Below are 25,026 nucleotides of genomic sequence, written 5' to 3'. Positions count from 1 at the left end.
CATTTTTTTACCAAAAAGATATATGCTGCAGGTCATCACTTCGCTATGATGCTGTATTTGGATGGAGAGATAAAGGAAATGGGCGAATGAAGCCAAATTACACGACAGGGAGAATGCATTTATTATGCAGTCTGACTGCTGTTTTCTAATCTTCATTGTAATTCACAGTCTCATGTGTAAATGCAATGATAGGATTAATCCTGTGCATATACCATATCTACTACTGAAGTAAATTTAATTAGTCAAGTTTCTGGGGTTTCTTAGATCTGACAATCATCCTCTTATTTTCGGTTTGCCCTGGTATCAGTAGTCTCACAGTTTGTGAGACTTTCCCTCTTTGGTTTGACAAACAATGTTTTCAAAAGAAACACATCTATCAGAGGGTGTGAAATGGAAAAGATCCTCATAAATTATTTTTATATACGTTTCACAAAAATATGCACATTCCAATTTCAGCTGAACTAAACTTCTGTTATATTAAAGTTAAAATTATGTTAATCTAATCAGATATGAGTGAGAGATTAATCAATAAATTGATACATTTTGTAAGTATATCATAAGTAGATAAACTATGCAGCAATTGTCCAGTGCCTGGTTAGCTCACCTGGTAGAACAGGCGACCATATATCAAGGTTTACTCCTCAACACAGTGGCCACAGGTTTGACTCTGCCCTGTGGCCTTTTGCTGCAAGTCATTCCCCCTCCTTCTCCCATTTCATGTCTTCAGCTGTCCTATATAAATAAAGTCCTAAAATGCCCAAAATATAATCGAATGATTTTTGCCAGCATGAAAACATTGAAAATTGAAAACGTTATTTTGTCATTATGGTTTATTTGCACACAATATTTTGTCTGTAAATGCAACAAAAGAGCTATGTAGTAGAGCAGATACACTGTTAAAACATTTAAAGACTGGCATAGCCAGGAAAGACATTAGTGCGCTTCTGGTATCACAAATAGGATTTAATGTTATCCTGATCTGCTGCACTCACAGAAGGTGACGGAGGCCTCTCCTTCACCTGAGCTCATTGCCACTGCAGTGATTATCCTGCAGAGTTCAGCCCGGAGGTCAAAGATCTGCTGTCACCACTTCAATAAAGGTCTGAGCAGCAAAGTGATGGCTACATGTTATCTCCATCATGATGATCTCAGCCTGCTGGTCATAGCCTTGATGCATAGAAAACAAGGTCATGCACAATACATGCACACAACCATGTCATACATAAAGTGACGCTGACGCTGTCAGATGCACACACAGTGATACAGTAACATCCCTCCTCTTATTTAGTCATTAAAAACACCAGTTATCTGCTAATTAAACGGGCACTAAATAGCTTGCTTCCCATTCTGAACACAAAAGGCATCCAGATTTCAATCGGTGTGACAGTGACTGTGAGAGAAACTACACACACACACACACACACACACACACACACACACACACACACACACACAGTAACGGTTTTATCAGAAACAATTAACATTTAAAAGGACGTTGCTACAAATTGCCATTTCATTAATTAGGACTGCAGAAACCTACAGTACAAGTAATCTTTCAATAACAAAGTAGCTACAGGGGACATCATAATAATGAGAACTGGAAATTATTTTCACAGGCCGAGGAAAATGAAAAGATAATCTAATGCAGAGAATAATGGATGATTTTAAACTGTGCTTGTGGATGCGGCTTTAGGGATGGCAAGGTTGGTTGGTCGGTTGGAGCGCCACTTTGGTCCAGGCTGAAATACATCAACAATTATCAGATGGATTGCAATGGAATTTTGGTGCGACATTCATGTTCCCTTCAGGCTGAATTATAATAACTGACTTTTTCTTTAGTTTGACCTGATCAAACTTTCTACTCATTTTCTTTTATTCTTTTACCTGCCAAATTAAATGCATTCCCATCATCCTAAACTGTAATTTATGTTTAGTGGTAATTAGCAAATTACATTACATTTATTTAGCTGAGGCTTTCATCCACAGTGACACAATAAGTGCATTCAACCATAGATACAACCCCAAAATTGCAAGAACGTGCAAATGTTAGCATGCTATTACGTTAAACTAAAATGGTGAATGGTGGTCCTTAGGCCCGTTTTTACAAAACCTCAATAGTTCGAAAAATGTCCTATTGGACTGAACTGTGCCAGTTGCTCCGAAAATACACACTGGAGTTGTTGGAGTTCAGTGACTGTCGGCCTAACTTTTTTCCAGCCTCTGTTGTCATCATTATGTCAATCATAACATAAATTATAAAGTATGACTTTATATGACTCCTAAAGAGGATTTTTGTTTTCCGGATAACAGGCCATCGGACTGTGGGCTTTCGGCTATTGGGGTTTCGGAATAATGGGCCATTGGACCAATGGCATGGCACCATTGTGTGCATGTTAGCATGCTGACGTTAGCTGAAATCACCACTGTGCCTAAGTACAAGGCTCTCAGAGTCACTATATGGCTTTATACTATTATTTTTCTTTTTGGGGGATTAAACGAAGCAATGGCTAATGTAAAGTCATACAGTAACTGAGAAAGGTAAGCCATTTCATTTTTGGAGGCATGAAAGTATAAAATGGTTTAATCAGAGAGAGAACTGAAGTGCTAAGCTCTTGGTAGCTCCCAGGACTGCTGAGTTGCATTTACAAATCTGTGGGCCATTTGACAGAGAGTGCAGCTGTAGGTTTCAAGATGGAGTTTGTGTGATTTTCAAGGATTTTGTTTTCTGCATTTAGTGGATTTATTTAGTCATTTGGGCATCAGGTTGAAATATAATCCCATGGGCTAAACACAAGTAGAGTATCACAGTTTGAGGTTTTCCCTTAAGGATATTAACGCTACACAAGATGACACAAATATAGCTGAAGCGTCTATAAGGAACCGCTGTGTGTTTCTAGATGGTCTATTTTAAGTTCTTACTGTGTCTGTTTAGACAGATAAGTATGTGAAGTTAGCATGTCTAACATATTGCTTTTAAACAGACCCCTCGAGGCACAGATACGGCGCCCATTTTCTGGATTTACTGTAAATCATTACTCACTCATACATTAACACACACGTGTGAGCACATGCACGCTCACAGGCAGCATGCCATAATTCCTTTGAGCTTGAAGTCAATAAACAATAAACAAAAAGTGATATTCAGCATACCTCAGCCATCAATCTGTGCTCAATGAAAGCTGCAGATTTATATCACTCATATGATGTGTGTATGGAGAGGTCAGGGGAGAGAGAATGGAAAAATGCAGCAGAAGGATAAGAATCATGTACTTGAAAGAAAGAAATCTTAATATTATTGACTCCTGTTATCATCATAGTAGATGTAAACATTCAAGGGCATAAAACCCATCTGTGTACATTAAAAAAGAATTGCCTTGCTTAGTTGATATAAACGTGGCACTCTCTTGTCAAAATGATCCCTCGGACCACAATAACAGTGATAAGAACTGTTTTTTCTCTTCTTTCCAATATGCAGTTCCACACATATGACTACGCAGATAAATAAATAATGCTTCAGTAGTGCAAAACTGCCCCCTGGCAGGGTGTGAAAGTACAGATGAAGACTCAAAGAGGACACACTTAGTGATTTCTCATTTAATATACTATATTATTGGCAGACCAAATTAAATAACAAAACAGATACATATATTCAAACAATACTACTTCTACACATACTTAGCAATTAAATGCCTAACAATGCATTCTTCTCTTTGACATTATATACTTGTCCATTAACAATCAATTAAAATCCAATATTCCAATAATCCATCATAAACACATAAATATTACATTCTCACATAGTAAATATATTCTATATCCAGTTTGTGTAAGACCTTGATAAGGATCATATGTACAACTAAAAACCACCTTTACAAATGCAACTTTCAGTTGTGCAAAAAGTGCTGTGAAGTCACAGTGAAGCAGCTGCTACAGATAATGTAGTGGTGATATGATAACTGTGTGAAATTCAGAATTTGTGGCAAAGCTCCATGACAGCGATGGTTGTGCTCTGTCCGAAGATAAAGGCTCCAACTACAATGGTTATGACTCCCCAAACTGTTAAAATCACCCTGCAATGCAAGAAATCAGGAACATCAAGAGAAAGACCAGTACTGATGTCTTTTGACAGCAAGTTATTAGCTGTTTAACATTAATTAATAATCATTTATCATTATTTCCTTTACTCAAACAACCTCATGTTATAACACAATGGATCAAATCTACTCTGGAAAGGAATGCCCATAGAGGCCTTCACTTTCTTCAAAGACAAGCCATTTGTACAAATTAAGGGACACTTTTCTTTCTTCCTTTCTTTCTTTGGAGGCAACGCAGTCCAGTTAAACTTGCATAGTGATAACTTGCATCTCTTTTGTAATATTTACTCTGCAAGACGTGACCTCTTGCCATGTTTGTATGACCAGCAACAGTTTTTTATGTAACCCCCTTCCTAATAATTTTCTAGGAATGTCACGGAAAAAGTAATACGGTAGTAATTATAGAGGAAATAATAATATACCGAAGTAAATTATTATATTTATTATTATTGTGGAAAACTCCCTGCTGGACTGATGAGCCTGCGTCACTCCTTGGACTCACGCATTTGCGCACATGCGCAACTTCGCCATTTCCTTTTGTAGTTCGCTGCGGACATGAGTACAGCTGCTCCTAAAGTTGCACGTTACTTGTGTAAAGCTTCTGTTGTGTTACCATGTGCGTTATTGAGAACGTTAGTGCACCATTTTATGTCCATACTGGCGTTGCATGTATCTTTGTTTGTGTAGTTAACGTGATAGTATTTCTCTTAATTATAGTTCAGGATAGCATACTCATGTCTACTGTAATGCTAGGACTTACTGCAAATATATCATTCAGAAACAATAGTTGATACTTTGATTCGTGGATGGATGTTAGTACAGTGTTGTATATCTGTTAATTACAACAATCCTGCTGAGGATTAGTTCAGCTGTTGCACTCGCGATGGTGTTGCTGGTTTAATTGTTGAAGCGAATTTCACCATGCCATTCACGCCGCTGGTCTATCACGTGACTATTGTACCTGTATGTTGCTGTTATGTTCATTTGTGGTCTTAGAGCGCCATCTAGTGGCCAATAGAGGCAACTGCACAATAACCTGTATTATTTACTACATTGGATTGTGTTAATTTCCATTACTATCCAGTATTGTTTGGTTGTTTGCATAGCACTATTTATTGCATGGTAATTATGTATATTGTGATTGTTGCTTATTTCTCTTTAATCTATATATACGTGCATTCGTTATGTACAGGTTATATTTACATATTCTGTATTTCCTTATTTTACAGAAAACCACACCCACACACAAACACATACTATCGCAAGCAACAAGCACTGTATTCACCTGCTGGAATTGGATGTCAATAAATCTATGGAACTAAAACCAAAGGTTGCAGCGACTCTCTTACCGGAGTACATAGCCAGCTCGGGTAGCGCCAGCGCATAACATACACGGATTTCACAATTATACATTCATTATCTGTCGGCTGTGAAGTGACTAAAAGACTCTCTCGGTTACACCATAAATTGGAATTAATTCATTGGAAGTGTATCAGTTAACCACATGTCTCTATTTTTGCACCAATTGATTTGATGAATGATTTTTACCAGGAAAATTCTCTCTTTCTTGGAAATTATTAAATAATTCAGAAAATTATGGCCCTGTAAAAAAAAGCATTCTCATTAAACTCTCATACAAGTCTGTAAGTTCTCACTCACCTGACTCTTGGAGACACAGATTCAGTTTGCATTGTGAACACTAAGCAAAGACCTGCAACACACAAACACACACACCACCAGGTTACCTTACTGTGTCACGATTATGGGTTTATTTGTAAAGCACCTTCCATACAGGATAGTCCAATTCAAAGAGATTGACAGGCGACTGACAAGCTAATAATAAAATAGATAGAATATATGAACAATGTAAGCCATACATTACACATTATGTCATTACAAACACAGATGTATACACATATTAAAGTTAAGGTTGTTTACACACCAGGAAAAATAAAGATGAAGAAGGCACTGATTCCTCCAATGACACTGATGACGTCCCCCATGTCAGGGACAAACATGGCAATGAGAAGAGTGATGGTGATCCAAATCACAGTGAGAACGACTCTGCAGCGACTCTCAAATGAATGAGTGACGATTCCCAAACGACGTCTTTGAATACGCAGCGTCAGGTTCAGGATGACAGATCTGTTACACACACACACACACCATGTTGAAACACTCACAAAACCTCACACACGACAAAACAAAGCAACTGTGGTGTCGCTCACCTCCCCAGAAGAATAATAATAGGATAAATGGTGATGATTGATATTCCAAAAAGTAGTCTGGAAATGATTATGACCACATCATCTCCTGGATATGACATCAAAATATCGGAGGCAACCGCCCGTCCGAACGTCAAGAAGCCATACACACCTGGAGATGGAGAGAGTGAATGTGATGATCGGCTTTTATGTGAGCACATAATGCTCTGAGGTTTTAGAGGTGAACTCACCGGTTAGAGTGTAGATGAGTAAACAGAAAAACATGGAGACCACAGAGATGACCGCCCAGTGGAAGAGCTTCTGGTTCTCCATGCTGCTGTAGATGGCAATACAGGCTTCATGGCACTGCAAACACACACACACATTGATAATTAACATTAGTTTTGTTTTTCCTCTGTATGTCCTATTTAGGTATCCAGAGTCATGGTTGCTATTTTGCAGTTTTTTGAGAGTATCATGAACATTGATTATCTCAATACATGGATTTCTATAGGATCCATGTATTGACATCTGTCTCATATGCAAACAGGAGTTAGTCAAAAGTTGAATATGGTCTTATTTCTTGTAAGGTTATTATAGGGTGACCAGGCATCCCGGTTTGACCGGGACAGTCCTGATTTTGAGTTGCGTGTCCCGAGTCCCTACAAAAGCCTGTCGGGACACTAAAATGTCCCAGTTTACACCAACCATTATGAAATTGTCCTGGTTGTCAGCGATTACATAGCCGACGTCGTCTTATTATAGCCCGATCATTAACTAAACCCATGTAGAAAGACTAATAACGCATCCAGCGTATGATTTTAACAATGTGTGTGTGTGTGTGTGTGTGTGTGTGTGCGCGTGTGTCAGTCAATTGTAGCGATCTCCGTATGTATAATCTGTGCAGCCAGCATTACAATGTATATTTGTAAACGTTGCAATGCTTCTTCTTATCACATTGTGTTGTTCATGCATGAGGTCATGAATGTCAATTCCTGATGATTCATAAGATATAAAGGAATGAGGTAATGCACAAATCATGAATTAATTCATGCATGAATTCATAATTCATGTAGGCCTACCCTTACCGTAAAGTGTTACCATAACTTCAGTTTAAGCCTGTGGCAGCAGTTCCAAATAATTCGTTTAGTGCCATGCAATGAAAAATACCTTTTCACAAAGTTTTTCACAAGTTCAGTGGGTGCATTTTCCAAAAGAATGCTTTAATTCTGAAAAATAAACTTGGTCCCTACGAAACTCACTCAATGTCTTTTAATATGATTTCTTAGATATGTAGGCTACATACCAAGACAATTCATGAATATTAACTGAGATACCCCATTATGTTGTGAGCAGTAGGCCTATGTGTGCTATTGGCAAAATTGTGTCTAATCTGTCTGTGTCTATGTCTGACCTGGGCTGGCACATGTTCACGTTAAAAAGCGTGTGCGTGCACGAGCACTACGGTCAAGCGCAAAGTGTCGCGCCCCGGTTTTACTTCCGGGAAATCTGGTCATCCTAGGTTATTAGCATCTTTACAAATACGTAAATTATAATACATAGTTAAGTTGGACCAGTTATCCATCTTTGTATAAGGTTAGAACGAGTATTTCCCTACTTGCTATTCATCTAATAGACATTCAGCAAGTGAGCTAATCAAGGCTAAGCTCACATTAAGATGTCCTTATTGTGCAAGTAGATACATAAAAAGGCATCATTCTGACTAAGTGGAAAAAATAGTACAGTTCCCCAAAAATCAACATATTGCTCTAGTATGCGCTAACAGTGCCTAAGTCTGGTTGGGTTTACTGTGTTTACAGGTCCATTTGATTGACCCACTGGCATTAACAACTTCATAAGTGGAAATGTTCTAATTGTGTTAAAAGTTGGAATGTAAAGTACACCTGAAATTGTTTTTGGATGAAAGATTTATTTTATTGGGTATTTTTGCATTTTTATTTGACAGTTGACAGTGTATGACAGTAGGGATTGGGGAGAGAGAGAGAGAGAGAGAGAGAGAGGTATGATATGCCGCAGCAGACAGGAATTGAACCATGGACGTAGGGATTATGCAGTATTAGGGGTGGGAATCACCAGAGGCCTCATGATATTTATGTCACGATACCATATTTTTGCAATTTTAAACATATTGCAATATTCTGCGATATATTGCATTTATTACATTTTTTTCCAACTTCAAATTTTTCCCAATTTCAAATTATGTCCCCAAAAGGAAACGTTGTCAACATCTAAAAAGATAAATGTCTCTGTTTGTTCATCTCACTTCAATTTTATTGCTGCAAAATGGGATTGTCAAGCAGACAAACTGACCAACACATACATAATAATAGATCGATCCTTGGCGTCTGTGTATCAGTGTCAGATTTAATGTTTGCATTTTGGTTTGTTTTTCTTGCTTTTACAACCCATTTAAGTGTTACTTTGCATTTCTAAGTTGAGCATTTGCATTTATTGCTCAAAAATATTCTACGGTCAGAAACTGCCAGTTATATTATGACAGGTAAACTTGGAAGAGAGCAAAGACCTCCCATGCTATTAGCATTCAGACCAAAGCACTACAGACAGTAAAAATGAAAATGATTTCTTCATGCTCCACATGCTTGTTCAGTTGTTGGTTGGTTTGTGATTTTACATTTCTTTGTGTTTTCTTATTTGGACAATATTAAGTCTATATTAAGCCACTTGAATGTTAAGCATCATACTGACTACTTTCAGACTTAAAACCAGCCTGAAGGTGATCCTACCTGGAAGCCAAAGCAGATGGTCGGCACAACACTGAACATTGAACCCCACGAACTTACACTGAAAAACACACACACACACACACACACACACACACACACACACACACACACACACACTTTTACTGATGCACACAAAACAACAGCTGTATAAAATGAGAAGCCAATTATAGACACACACGTGCATCCATCAAAAACAGTGTTACTGACCCTTGGCTGTGCTCTGGAGTTATTATAGCATCGTGGCTCTCCATCAGGTAATATTTGACAATCACTGCCACACACAGATACGTAGCAGCCAGCGTCCCCAACACACTGGCATGAGGTGAAAACAGTTAAATCACATAAAAATTTACACTCAGCTGGATGTCATTCTGATCACAGATAAGTGCCGTACCTTGTGTATTTCTGGATGCCGATTTCTTTTGGGATGGACAGGGGTAGGATGATGAAGAGGCACATGATGAAGAGGGCAAATCGTTGGTCGGTGTACCAGTGATACGGCATCTCTCCCTCACTGGACCCAGTCACCGTCTGATATAAAGAAATACACACTGGAAGGAGAACAAACCAGAGTCAAAAGTCATAATTTATCTGCTGCAACATGAAGACTTAAGACCAGTAGTAATATAATAGTGTGCATGCTCACCAAATCATGTACAGGTTTATTAACATTTTGTATGCTGCTAAACAGTCTGGTTTATGTTATTTTAATGGCTGAAACATAAATGCTTTAACGTTGGTGGATTAACATAAAGTATAAAAACAGAACCTTTATAAAGCACTTTATCTTACTACAGTAAAGTGCCCGTCCATCTGATCTGTGCTCTGTGCAGAATTTCTTATCAAATTGATTTTTTAAGGGATGTGTTTGTAAATAAAATCAAATGCTCTGTTTAAAACTGGAACAGAGCAAAAATATTAAAGGGATTTGAAGCATTTCAGATGGACAAAATGACAAAGGGAAAAATGAAAAAAAGGGTAGCATTTCCGCTCCCAGTCACATGTTTTAACCTAATTCTAGCTAGAATGGAAATTAAAGTGCAGATGATTTGTGATCTGAGAGAGATTAATTTTTTGACATTGGAAATGGCTGCTAAATTTATCACAAACTCAGGTACCTTGATCACATGAAAACATGAAAACATCGTGCTACAACACAGGCACAAATAATTTTATTATTTATGACAGGTGATTGTGCCATAACGGCTGTTTAGTGTGTACTAGTCTCACATTGCCAGACCTATCTCCACAGCGCTGTGTCAGTGCTGGAGTATGATCTGGCTACACTGCTTTTCTATTCTGGGATAGAGAGAAAAAAAACTCTGGCTTGTTCGTATTTCTTTAAACCAATAACAATCGCCCTGGTCGGTACTAAGCCCCGGATGCAGCGACGGTGCCCTTGCAAAATAGTTAGCGGAGATAGTGGAAGGGGAGGGATGTCAGGCTTTATCCCAGCAGTGTGCATCCGGTAAGCCAGAGTAAGCGTGGATAAAAGTTAAGAGACAAAGCAGACAGTGTTATACAGAATAGAACATTAAGTCAGTAACAAACATGGTTGGAGATGTAATGTTTGTAATAAGATGCAGTTGTCTCATCACTGTAATCTACAAACCTTTAAAAAAAACTCTAAATCAAGGATTTACCTGCCTCCAGGGTTTCTGCCGAGTTAAACTCAAGACTTCATAAAACCTTTTTATTATCACTTAGAAAGGAATTTAATACCTGTTTTACAGCCATACCATCCAAAGTAGTCGGGACAATGTGGTCCATAGTTATCATCAATTATTATATAACATCCAATACAATAATTCCTAATGATATAATTAATCACATTAATGTGACCAGGACACAGATAAGCGGCATAACATGGATGGATAAACTAACCAATTAAAAATAATTAATTAACTTCAAGTTCAATTAATTTTCTGCTACCATTGATACTTGCCCAGTATGAGACATGAGCTTCCTCTGCTGTAGCTAGCAGAAAAGACCGTGTTTGCTATAGGTCTGATGGTGCCGACTGAAACTCCACAAAAAAGGATTGAACAGCTTTAGAATACTTTTTTTTTTTACAAGGCGAGGGGGAAATAGTAGTAGCCTGTAAACTACAGCCATTGACCAAGTGGTCCATTGTAAGTAACGAGAGAGCCTACATCATGAAAATAACTTCATTCAGCACTTACATTTCTCCAGCTGGTCCTGCACCACCACCAGGAAGGCGACACATATCATGAAGAGGTTGAAGCAAAAACAGACTTCACAGAGTTGACCCACAGCTCCTCCACACACCTCTCTCACCACGTCCTGATACGTCTTCTGTCTGCTGACTGATGATGCATAGCCGAGGATGACCAAACCACTGATGAGGAAGACCAGTGAAACCTGAAGGGCACACACACACACACACACACACACACACACACACACACACACACACACACACACACACACACACACACACACACACACACACACACACACACACACACACACACCATGAATGGATTAGTGGACAATGGGGCCCTGGAGGGCACATGTTGAAAGTTATATTTTCATGGAGCAAAGATTATTCTGCTTATTTTAATGTCAGCTAACTTTATTTTGTAGCTGTATTATAGGGGAAATAAACAGGAAAAGGACTTCAATGGGATCAGAGGAGCCCCCTGATCTCTTGGGCCCCTGGGCCCATTCTTGGAAAGTCCTAATGTAAATCCATCCATCCATGCCAAACACACACACACACACACACACACACACACACACACACACACACACACACACACACACAGGTTTTGCTGCAGTGCAATAGAAGTTCAGGTCCTCACCTAAAATGGAAGCTTAATTAGAGTTCACCTGTGAAAAATATGTGCCTCTTTCACACCAGGGAGAGAATGAGGGGAGGGGAGTCTATACATGCACATGTCTGTCAGGCTAACTGTCAAACTAACCCCCCAAAAGCCACTGAAGAGCAGTAGCCTATAGGTCATTCATTCACAATAATCCCATAAAAGTAGGCTGTTGTAGGCTATGTATTCATGCTGGTGTTGTATGTGCACAGTAACACTTTCTCTAAACACTAACATCAACAGCCGTTGGTAAATGTTGCAGGTGTTTTATCCTCACCAGCTCCACACTGACGGCGGTGGTCACTCCTCCCGCCTTTTGGAAAGCCCAGGGGAAGTTAAGCAGTCCGGCTCCCAGCGCAGACTTCAGCATGATGAACACCGCGCCGAACGAGCCGAGCCGCGGCGAGTCCGCGTGAGACGTAGACCGGGCCAGCAGGCTGATGCTCTCTCGGGCCAGTTCCTCCATGATCCTGAACAAAAGCTCCGAGACTCACAACACCGGGAGGAGAAACTTTAAATGACACTTTTCAAGAAATATTTTCAACACAACTAACTCTTCCAAAGTAGTCCAGCTATTTGGTTCATTCTTCTGAGTTTCTTGACAAGTAAACCTGCAGAGTGGGCAACCACGCAAATATATAGCCTACACCCACGCGCACACCGCGCACACACGACTCACGTGGTCTAATTGGACATTTTGACTATTAAACATTTCACTCTAAGGTGACAAATTTGTCACTAAAGTGAGTATGTTTGCCTCTCTCTCTCTCTCTCTCTCTCTCTCTCTCTCTCTCTCTCTCGCTCTCTCTCTCTTTTTAGTCTGTATTTAATGTGTTAGTGCATTAGAAGGTTACTGTTTAACCTTTGTGTTGTCTTCCCTTGAAAAAAAACACTTTTTTTCCAACGTTTTTGACGCCTTTTTTCACAGCGTTCCAACGTTTTAAATTTTAAAATTTTTCTTCTACACATTTTCAGCGCTTACTTCTAAGTCCCATATTTTCTGATATAAAACAAAAATTTAAAACAGGTCAATGTGACCTGAAGTCAACACTTAAGATAACATAAGATGGTAGCCTACACAAAAGTGGACCTTCCCTAAATAAACCATGAATGAACATTATAAAAAACGTAATAGTTCAAGTAATGTGCAATGCAGTGGTGTAAGAAGTATTCAGATCCTTTAAGTAAAAGTATTTACTACCACACTGTAAAAAGGAAAAGTCCTGCATTGAAAATAAGTATGTGTATGTAACGGGGGCGGTTCTAGGATCAGACCTTTAGGGGGTCAGCCCCTAATGAGAATGTGACAGGGATACAGTGTCTTGCAAAAGTGTTATTGTGTAGTGGAGTAGAAGTAGAAAGTGGATTGAAAAAACGACTCACTCAAGTAAAGTAGCCTACCTCAATTTTGTACTTAAGTACAGTCCTTGAATAAATGTACTTAGTTACATCACTGGTGCAATCACAGCATGCAAAAAGGCTCCAGGACAAAAATATGCCGCTGGCCCCTTCTTACTCCCACTCTTTTCACAGTTTTTCTATGCTGGAATACTACCCCAGGTTTGCTGTGTGGCAATTTTAATATGCACATATATGTACAAGTAAGCCCAGAACAGAAATAATTAAGTTTCAAAATAGATTTCGACATCAGGACCTCAAAATTAGAAAGCGTACCGGTATCTAATGATAAAGGTGTCTGATTCTGGCTGTTGCATGTCTCCTCTGTCTCTATACCTTCAACTATCAAAGTAAGGCAAACATGCCAACAAAAAAAGAAAATAAAGCAGGACCCACCTTAAGGCACTAATCATGTCAGTTGATTTTGTGGTTTAGTAGTATATTCCCAAATAGATTTTAAATTACAGTAAATAGCCACCAAACCACTTCACACACAGTAACCCTGGAGCTCACAGTTGCCTATGCCAGTTTGGTATTTCAGTGACGTTTAGCGCCTACAACAGCTTTCCTTCTGAAAATCAGTAAATGAGGCATTCTGTTCTTATACAGTACCCTTGATTCAGATGAGGAAAAACTCATCTTTAATAGTTAGTAGATTTAATGTCAGTCGATCAGCTGCTTGTAGTCAGCAAACAGATTGGAGAAGGCCATTTATTTATTATATACTGTATTTTATATATCATTATAGATGGTGGGCAGTGTAGCTTACACTGTTGTAGCATTATATCAGCCGGCAGGAGAAATCTTTCTTAAGAAAGATAAACTTTTGCTGTATCTTAAAACATTTCGACAGCTGGGCGCAGAATGTAAAGGCTTTGGGGCACCTTAAAAAAATGTCATGATGATGTTGCATATTTACAAGTGAAATGCACGACAAAGAGAGATTAGAGTGAGCAGGCGCACCAAGGTGTTCTGGGGACAGTTCAAAGACCTTGTTAGTTTATCCTCCAGGCATGTGCTGTTTTTCAGAAATATCTCAGGATTTCAGTTTTCTTTTAAAAGGCCTTATCATGTTATTAAGTTATCCAAGATGATGATGATGATCATTAGATGTTATTATTAAAGAATGTGTTGAAATGATGGATTATCAAAAAGAAGATTTAAAAAATATAAGACCTGACAGAAAGTGAATCCAGAGCAACATACAATTTGCTTTTTTGGCAGACCAAATGCAATATAGAAGAAAAAATAATAATAATTGAATGAAATGAAGTGATTTAGATGCCTGGTCTTTAATAATAATTTATTATTATTATTATCATTATTATTGTTATTATTATTATCTTTAGAAAAGTGTAGATAAACAGCTACTTTATTTTATTAAGTCCTAACTGACTGTGATAATAGACACAACTGATGTTTGCAGATGTTGACAGTTCTACACAAGCACACTGCTATTAGATTCCTTCTCAAACTACAGTAACACCTTCATATTTGTTCATATTTCATATGTGAAAAAACAATCCTGGTCAATATAAATGATAAATGATAAATTTATAAAAGCTCTGACTGAGTCTGGCGGCAACAAAGGCAACAGATTTGAATGTCCTCTCTATCCATGGTGACCTGCCACGTTTTGTCGTCATGACCAAATCAGGGTTATAATCTGGCTTTTAAACATGTAGTCTGTTGCAGAAAGAAGACAAAGCCAGAGAGTCTAATTTCAATCGATCAAAAATGTAATGAGGTACTACAGATGTGTGCAAACTGCAACTGGAATCAATTGTATAATCCTAAAGCTGTGAAGTGTAGGAAGCAGCACTATTTAAATCAGCCATTAAACCTGTGAACTTTGGGTTACAGAGGCTGCATGGTGGCATTTAATCAGTGTAACACATGAACCTTTATGCAGAATATAAAGCAGGATGTCCACCTGAGGTTTCAGTGACCGCAGCAATAACTTCTTAAATTCAGCATGCTGCAGTAATGAAGCTATCACCTCTGACCTTTGAATGCCATACCTGCCCATGTCATGTTCAAGTCTTACTTCATGACAATGCTGACACTGCAATACGCTGCACAACCAATCATCATTCACTTCCCTTTCAGAGTATTTATGCTCCATGCTCTGAGGGCACAAAGACTGTTTTCAAGGGTTTCGAGGTGCAACCTGCTACGCTGTAGACGAATAAAGACAGACGAGATTAATCTGCTCATGATTCTGCTGTTATGAAACAGTTTAAGAGTATTAAGATTACACAGACACACACACACACACACACACACACACACACACACACACACACACACACACACACACACCTGATACAAAAAAAAGCAATAGTTGTGGAAAGAAAAATAACTGCATTGTGTTTGTCAGCATTCTTTTAATTTAAGTTTTTGTTGGGTTAAGAATCAGAGTGAAACAAAGAGGCATGTACCACTCTAGACTGCTGTGAGAAAAATAGAATAATGCAAATAACCAAAAACAGAATATAATACAGTAAATACATTGGTAATGTGAAAAACAGTCAATAAAATGCATTGCATGATTGCATAACAGCTCAGTATCAAAGAAAAGTTGTACAACATTAAATAACATTACAGCAACTGTTAATGTTATAAGGATGGAACTTGGGAAACACTTTCTCCCTCTTTTCAAAGGATGCACTTGTACTTTATTATTCATTCATTATTTTTGTATTATTTTGTATTAATTCCTATGTGTGTGCTCTGTTATGTATCATTTTTAATGGCCAAACAGGGGATGCATAAAGTTATTAAATTGATTGAAGTGAAACGTTACTGCACATAACAGTTCAGAAAAGAAAAAGCAACATATTAAAGAAGCATTGGAAAAGGGGTCCAATGAAATTACAGTTTAAACAAGTGATGTCATTTTGCAACATCATGCACACACGGTTTGCAGTGCATCTGTGTTTTCAATTTTCTGATATTAAACTGGTCAAACAAGGTGATGAATTAAACTGCACACAAACACAGATTTACACCCTGTAGGAATTCTCTACTCTGGATCACACCTGATTGGATCACAAGCACATCTGTGACACCTGGCATCCCTTAAAATCTCTTATGTCCTGAAAAACAATATCATGCAGTATTACTGACGCAGTAGTGATACAAAAAAATACAAGTGTTTACAACAAATAAACGCTTATAAATTAACTGAGATTTGTCTTTCAGCTAAGTGATCTCAGTGAGTTGTCTTTTTCTTCTCTCCCTACATTAACTGTTTCTCAATCCAACCTATAAAAATGACCAAAAGTACACAATGTGAATTTAACCACAATCAATCATCCACTCAGCTTAAGTGACAGCTACCAGTGTGCTTCATTTAAATATTTATGTCCGAATGAAAGTAACTTCTTTGTCAACTTCCTTCTAAGAGCAAGGCATGTGATAATCTCAACATATGGTTATTTATTTAATGCCTAAATAGATGCTCCAGGTAAGAAACACTGAACCAAATATTTCATTTTGATCCATTATTTAACTCCTTATTTTAGGATCAATATGTAATCATGATGAGCCTGACTTGTGAAGAGTGTTTTCCCTCATGTGTTTGAATCATATAGGGGGAGGAGGACGCTGACGACCTGTCTGATTAAAAGACTTAGATGAGTTAACTAACTCCTGAGCAGCAGTAGTAAGGTGCTGCATACAGGGAACATCAGTGTGCTGAAGGTGGGGCTGTGCTTGTTTGTTTGCCCTTTCAGTGTTTCCTGGTTGGTCTGGTCAGAGGTGGGAGGGCTCTGGGGTGCAGGCACAGTGCTGGGTGGGAGGGTGGTGCGGCTGGCACACATGTCGTAGAGGTTTCCAGAGAACTGCGTCTTCCTGGACTCTTGTCTTAAAGACTCCCAGACGGCTGCTGCGTCTGCAGGGCAGCCGGCCAAGGCTGAGTTGGCACAAACATGGAAAGCATTCCAGGACCTTCAAAGAAGCAGGACATGAGGAGATGTCAGTATAGAAATCTAATGAAGGTAAGGTTGCTTTCACAACTAGGCCTATAGTTTTGACAGACTTGGTGCGATATGGGGGTTGCAATATTGTTGCATTTTTCATTTGGTTCGGTTTGCGTTCACACTGCACTTTGTCAAACATACTAAACATTGTAAACAGATGTCACAACAATGAAACGGTCGTTGACACTTCTGGTCTCAGCCAGGGGTGTAGCATAAACTTCTGGGCCCTGTAAAAAGGCATTCTCTATGAGCCCCTCCCCACATCCACAACTATTCATTCTAGCATCTTTTTGGGCTTACATAAGGACCATGGGTACTTAGTCCCCTTTCCACCTCCACTCTGGCGGCCCTTGAGCAATAATGGAGCAACATTAAATTTATAACGTCTTGGGATTTCTGGTTTTGCTTTAGTGTTTCTAATATTTTATAAGAACGCGAACAACATGAGCAGCTGACAATGAGTGAAGGACGAGGCAGACTCTGATGAGAGAGCGATGTGTGTTCATAATAAGTTATGGATTTGAAAGTTATCATCCCTTAAATCATATATAAGTCCATTAATTGTGTGCAAGGTTGAAATTGCAGGCTAGTAAATGCACTGTTTTTGGTTCACTTCCTATATTTGGGTCGGATTGCATTCTTACCTAAAGTGAACCGAACTCTAGAGCACTTAGATGCGAACTGACACTGCTGTTTTTTTTAAGCGGACCAGAGTTCGGTTGTTCGGTCCTGAACAGAGTTCAAATGAGCTTTCACACCACCCCAAACGAACCGCACTATCTAACGAAATGCTCCAGGTTTCGATTAAAACGGACCAAACTGCTCAGTTGGGAAAGCAACCTAAGATACAGGTAAGGTACAATAATACAGTGATGAGTAAGTGATGGGTAACACCTGAACAAATGTTGAAAACACTACTAAAGACCTTGAGATGTTTAACCCTTCATCCCAGTGTTGGGTGTGGTTACAGGTGCAACAAAGCATCATTCTGACCACGTCCAACAGAAACAGACTTTCCAGTCTGGTGTTAAATTACTTTATTAAGTTATAATCATTCCCTTTTTAGCCTTAGTTTATTTGACAACATCTGTGGATATTCTAAAGGATTTATGTAAAAAAAACATATGTATTTCTGTTGTGAAACATATATTTTGTACTTATTTAAACTTATTTGGTTTACGCCAAGAACGTAACTACTGTTTCCCATTTTCCCATTATTGTATTTCTTGGGAAATGCAAAATAGTTTGGATTTGTATTCCCAGGAATAAACTCTAGCCAGCATGCTAACATGCTTACAATGACCATGCTAAGCATGTTAAGCAGGTATAATGTTTATTATGTTTATCATTTTAGTTTAGAATGTAAGCATGCTACAGTAACATTCGCTAATTAGCACAAAACAGAAAGTACAGCTAAAGCAGAGGAGCAATATTTGTTGAGATATTTCACTAAAATCCAAAAATGTCAACCTCATGCCTGAGGGAGTCAGGGGATCACTAAAATGAGTGGGATTCATCCTTTGGGAACCATAAATGTCGGTGCAAAATTTCATTAAAATCCATCCAACAATTGTTGACCAAAGTGGTGGACATCCATAGCGCTTTGCCACTAGCAGGGCCAAAACAACTAATCATTAGAACAGCTATAAGGATTATAACTTTAACAATGTAGAGGGTAGTGGTATCAAGACAGACGAGGCGTTACAGGATGGTTACCATGGTGATGGGCAGACACACACACACACACACACACACACACACACACACACCTGCAGATTGCATCAATGTCTTGTGTACTCTGGTCCTTTTGTGTTTCCACCAAACTGTCTCCAAGTGTGAGTAAACACTGAGCAAAACTCTTGTAGATGGAATCACATGAAACAGAAATTGCAGCTCCGAAACACATAGGGGCCAGGCCTAGTGGAGAAGAAGAGACAAGAGAAAAGTATATTATATTTAGATAATTTGGGTATAAATGGGTATAAATAAATGAATGTGTATATGGGGATGAGTTAGGGATGAGAGAGAAATACAATCACTAGATTCTTTGGGTCAGGGATTTCATCTTGTGGAGTGAAACACAATGTTTATATGTTAATAGAGACATGATCCATCTGGTGCTTAGATGGATCAAACAAATACAGAAATATGTTGTATTCCATTCATCTGGAGGGATTATACAACCTCAAAACCTAATTCAGTGTGGGAATACAAAACCTTGTGTGAGCTGTCTGATTGCATTGATCAGCTCATACATAACACGTCCCTCTGAGCCCAGTTTGAGTTGAGTTACTGAAATGTTCCCGAAAAGGTGTAAATAAAGCTTTGACTGGAATATTTAAACATTGATTTAAGGAATAGAGGACATTTGTGCATAAGCAGAATCAGTGTGTTTGAGTTGTCAATCGGTAGATCTCTGAAAGGGACAGTGGCTTTGTTGTTGGCCCTGAAGACATCTGTGGACACATTCAGTTGTCAGCAGCCTTGGATAAGCTGTTCCAGGGTAAAAAGTAAAGTGCACTACATGGCCAAAGTATGTGAATACTACTGTGAATATTATACCTCATTCCAATACCATGCATATTCATTTCTTTATGAATCCAAACTATTGGCAGAATTTATTGGTGGCTATCACTGTGCAGATCTTTCATCCGTCATCTGTGTCTTTTCATCCAGCACACTGTCAGTATGTATGTGCTCGCTTTACACTCTCTTGCCTTCCCCAAACTGTTGGAAGGTTGGAAGCACACTATTAGATATAAGAGTCTATATAAGAGTCCAAAGCTTTCAAAACATGAAAAACAGCAACAGACCTAAGTGGACAGGGGAAAGTGTCCACATACTTTTAGCCACATAGTTTAAAAAACAGAGGCCAGCCAACCTTGTCAACCACAAGTAGCACTAAACCTGAAAGTCAATTTCATCTTTAAAATCATCTATTCACTTTAATAAATATGCATTATTGTAATTATTTTATAAATTCTTAGCATGATTTGACGGCAAAGCATTGTGTAATTCTCTTTAGAAAATTCTGTGTAAAAAAGTGTTTCATTCATAAAAAACCAAACTCAAAATACCCTCAAAACAATAGGTTTCACAGCTAAATACATGATGTTGTAGGCTACACCAAATGTATGTACACACACATACATCCAGGAGAGAGAGAGAAAATCAGAGCATGAGGGAGGGGACAGTGAGCATTTCATTAAGGTAAGTGCATTTGTAAAGCCTGCCGCTCCTCAATTTCAGAACGGTATCATGGTATCCTTTTTTAGCTATCTTACTGTAACTACTTTTCTATCAACCCTGCTGGAATTCCTCTGATCAACCTGAGTTTCAAGACATATGTGCACAGACAGACACAAGAGGAAAACTGTAAAACCAGTAAACATAGGACAGGCAAGAGCGAACTCAGCACAAAACTATTTCTAGAAGACTTAAATGCACATAGTCAACAGCACATTCAGACAACAATTAAAGAAATATCCTTACTGAGGCAGAGAGCGATGGGCAGCAGCATAGTTGCCTTGCCTCGTAGGGACTTCATCATTTGTTCCACGAGTCCCGTGGAGCTGAGTTCCACCTTTGAACCAGAGGCTCTGATGTGAATCTCCCACTGATGGTAAGTCCAAAGAGTCCAAAGTTACTGCTTTAAAATGTGATGTGTTCTCCCATCCGTTGGGAATTCATCAGATTGAAAAAGCAGTGAAAGGGGCCGATGCATCGCAGAGAGTAAGAGGATGCTGTGTGTGTGTGTGTGTGTGTGTGTGTGTGTGTGTGTGTGTGTGTGTGTGTGTGTGTGTGTGTGTGTGTGTGTGTGTGTGTGTGTGTGTGTGTGTGTGTGTGTGTAAAGAGAGCTTGGAGGCAGCAGACCAATGACAGCACACTGGATTAGAGTGTTCTCATTTCCGGTCTTTAGTATTTAGAACATTTATTTGAAACACAAATATATTATAGGTCTACATATATAATATATTTATTAACATCTCTGCCTTGTTCACATACATTTACCTATTGCAAAAACCTGATTTTTCCATTGAACAACGAGTTTGACAGTAGAAGGAAACATGATCAGAAGTGTCAGAAGGTTTTTCTTTTTCATGGGAACAGATGGATGACGTCCCACTGAGGATAAGAGAATCCAGCTCACCTGGGAGTCCAACACAGATGCAAAGCGCCCTCTGAGAATATCAGCAACCCATGTGATAATCATCCACAGCTGGATCACGAGGGGTCATTGAAGAGCGCTGTATGTGTTACATAGTCTGAACTAAAGATTGGACAGCAACAAATTACACATGCAGACCCTGTTTTAGATGGGTGATTGTAAACCTTTACCTTATTCCCAACTTTTCTTACTTGAGCATCTGTTTTATATCCCCCTCCTCTTCCTCTCAGCCTCCAAATCCCCTGCTACGCCCCCCAGATGGCTCACACTCTGTGCATTAGTATAAATCCCGGTTCACATCTGTATACTGACACAGGAGAAATGGTAACCCATTGTTAATCTGCAGCTTGAAATAACCATTAACTGCAGAATAGTCTGTCTCTATCTAAAGCCGTTGTGAATCAATACATCATGGGAACTACTTTGGCAGCAATTCCAGCTGTGAGTTTACTGAAAACATCTGCTTTTTTTTACATTCTTACTTTACAGATGTGCTCAGGATCAATCAAGTTGGATGTGAGGTTTCTGGGAGGGTCCTGTGTGACACCCTGTCCTTATAATTCAGTGTACTATTGAGGCATAGTATAGCTGTTTTACATTGTTTGGGCCCTTACAGTAGTTCCAATTAAGATCAATCCTAATGCTGCAGTGTACAGTGATATTTTAAATAATATTCTTCCAACTTTGTGCCAAATGTTTTCCTGTTTTTATTTTAAATCCACACAAGTCTCATAAAGAAATAGTTTTCTAAGTTTGGTGTGGAAGAACTTGACTGATCTGCACAGAACCCTGACCTCAACTCCATCCAACACCAATCAGATGCACTGGAGCACCGACTGTGAGCCTGGCCTTATTGCCCAACATCAGTGGCCGACTACACTGATGCTCTTGTGGCTAAAGTGTCCACATACTTTTGGCAAATCTACTGTCTTTGTTGCTCTAAAACACATGATCCATTCTATATCGTATTTTTACCTCAGCTGAAGCATTAAACTTGCCAGGTTGTCAGGTGTGTGTCAGATACATACAGATGTGTGAGGTGATGTATTAATTGTCCTTCCAGCAACAAAGAACTAGCTCAAATCTCTGACCAAAGGTTGTCTTACCTGGTGGTTTTCATTGCACAAGTAGTTCAAAATAGGACCTGTTCTGACACTTGAGTTTACTAGTTAAGTGTGCTCTATTGAATTTCAAATTATACAGCCCACATGTATAACTTCCCCACTGTTGTCTGATAACTCCACTCACATTGTTGTCATCTACGTATAATAATAATAATGTTTCCGCCATTGTTATTATAAAGACGTTTAAGATGTTTATGGTAGAATTAATATTTAAAATCAAATTGTAGGGATATATATCAAGGTCACGCAAGTGTATCTGCATAAAGTTTAGTCATACTGAGGCGAAAAAGACGCTGTGGAGATTCAATGGTTACAATGGATTCCAACCAATCTTAATGGCAAAAAAAAGGTGGTAAAAGACAAGAACTTTTATATATATATATGTTACTATTATTTTATTTATTTAACAAAAGAAAGCAAAGACTACACACAAGCAGCTGCACAAGAAAAATTTAATACTAATACTGCAACTTGCAAAACTGTAATTCAATTCAGTAAATATCTGATAAAAGAATAAGTAAGGCCCAAGCCTAAAACGACCTGAAAGTTTAATTAATTTTAGTGATTTAGTATGACATATTAACCAGGATAGATACAACAACCATTTAAACGCATCAGTTCATGGTATTCTACATGAGTCAAAAGTGCATGAAACAGAGCCCTACATATATGAATGTTGGTATGGAGCAAAAAAAAATTACGTCTCTATTACTATCCTTGCAAACAAAAAAGCTTAAGAACCAAAAAAACAAGTCCTAGTCTGAAGGATTACAGCAGACAATCTCAAGATTCACCTGGCAGAGTCTGTAAATAGAAAGAAATCCGAGGCACATGGATGTCCATTACTGCTTGAGAGTCATGCAGTGTTCTCAGAAAAATCAAACAGCCACTAAAAGCTTTAGGTGTACAGTTTAACGGACATATATCTGATATAGATAATTGCAAGACATGTGTAGCATGTCACATATTAGAGAAAAATGTTGCACAGTGCCCCTTGTTTAACATTTTCAAACTGCAATATAAAACCCAAACTGTCATTGTGCCCAGCCTATTTTATTTGTTATTATATATTTTGTAACATAAGCCCTTAAGAGATTTGATATAATAGCAACCCTTTTTTTTTCAGGCAAACCTAAACTGTATATATAGTCTGATGTCAAACACTGGATTTCAGGATCACTTATTGCTAACATTGTTTTACTTAATTCACATTACATAATTACTCTCAAATGATGAGACAATCGGACATGAGAAACTGTTGTTTGGCCTGAATGTAAAGCTACTGTGGTAAATGGCAGCAGCCATAGAAAAGGAAGATAGAGTTGTGTAAGTTTGATCGACAGCACTGGATTAGGGCATTATGCAACACTGTTGGGAGTAAAAAAAAAAAAAATCCAGAGATTAGATCTGGATCCTCGCTCTCTCCAATGCTCTCTGTCCATCCAGTCATCCATCCGTGTGTGTCTCTCTCTCTCTCTCTCTCTCTCTCTCTCTCAGGTGTTGAAAATGACGCATTTTAAGTTTCAGTTGAGTAACTGCATTACAGCTTTACAATCACATTAAGACGTTCAACATTTCACTGCTTTAATATGAGTAACAATTAAGCAAATGACCATCCAAGCTGCTGACACACACACACACACACACACACACACACACACACACACACACACACACACACACAGCAAATTAGGCCATATAGACAGGAGCTAAACCCCCTGCTCTTCAAGCTTTTGTGCCATCGCCATCTAGAGGGAGAAATCATGCTGCAACATCAGACACATTTCACTTGTTTCTACTGTAAGTCAAATCTGCTATCAACCTATGAAAAAGTGAAGTAAACAAAACAAAAACGATCATTTAAACCATACACTGTAGTATGGTACACTCACTGAAACGATAGTTCTGAAATTATAAGTCAAGATGATCGAATCCATAAATAGATTAACACACAATTCACTGCTGTATGTGATTTATGAAGTAAAAACAGCTCATCATTTTTCAAATGTAACAATTTGCTGCTTTAAAAACTACCTATCATTTTGTTTTTCAACTGTTAACCAAAGGAAGCAATCTGAGGACATCTATTTATCCTCTGGTATCTTGTATTGGCCATGTTCCATTATTTTTGGACATTTTATTTCTTAACCAATTAATTAATTAATTAATTCATCTTCTATAGTAAGTTAACCCTAAATTACAATCACTGAAACCTTAACTCTCAACAAGTAACTCCAAGAACAAGTAATATTCTCAAGATCAGAAAGAAGAAACAGCTAAGTTGATGGTTTGCACACTTCACACATCTGTCACATTCATCTTAATAAGGCAATATCTTCATCAGGGCGCTCCTTTAACACTGACAGAGTAAGTATTGAGGGAGACTTTACCTTGGTCCACCCAACAGGCGTAGGAAACAGGGCAGCAACGTTGAGATTTGAGAT

At 38.5% G+C, this 25,026-nt stretch overlaps 2 protein-coding genes across 2 annotated transcripts; both read right to left on the bottom strand.

Moving 5' to 3' along the window:
• Positions 1–3,967: 3,967 nt before the first annotated feature.
• slc38a8b (solute carrier family 38 member 8b) lies at positions 3,968–12,375 on the bottom strand. Its single transcript, XM_078257660.1, has 10 exons — positions 12,187–12,375; positions 11,247–11,445; positions 9,458–9,614; positions 9,271–9,375; positions 9,064–9,121; positions 6,550–6,664; positions 6,323–6,470; positions 6,037–6,239; positions 5,754–5,805; positions 3,968–4,070 (listed from the first exon to the last, which is right to left on the bottom strand). Exons 1-10 carry the CDS (start codon positions 12,373–12,375, stop codon positions 3,968–3,970), a joined length of 1,329 nt encoding a protein of 442 aa, XP_078113786.1.
• Positions 12,376–16,954: 4,579 nt separating this feature from the next.
• nrn1lb (neuritin 1-like b) lies at positions 16,955–20,840 on the bottom strand. The gene is made up of 3 exons (XM_078257647.1): positions 20,783–20,840; positions 19,060–19,207; positions 16,955–17,258 (listed from the first exon to the last, which is right to left on the bottom strand). The coding sequence occupies exons 1-3, from the start codon at positions 20,838–20,840 to the stop codon at positions 16,955–16,957; spliced, it is 510 nt and encodes a 169-aa protein (XP_078113773.1).
• Positions 20,841–25,026: the final 4,186 nt, after the last annotated feature.

This window comes from Sander vitreus, chromosome 1 (genome assembly GCF_031162955.1).
Source record: "Sander vitreus isolate 19-12246 chromosome 1, sanVit1, whole genome shotgun sequence".
NCBI lineage: Eukaryota > Metazoa > Chordata > Actinopteri > Perciformes > Percidae > Sander > Sander vitreus.
Note: the sequence above shows the minus strand (reverse complement) of the source record. Positions and strands in the feature narration are given on the sequence as shown.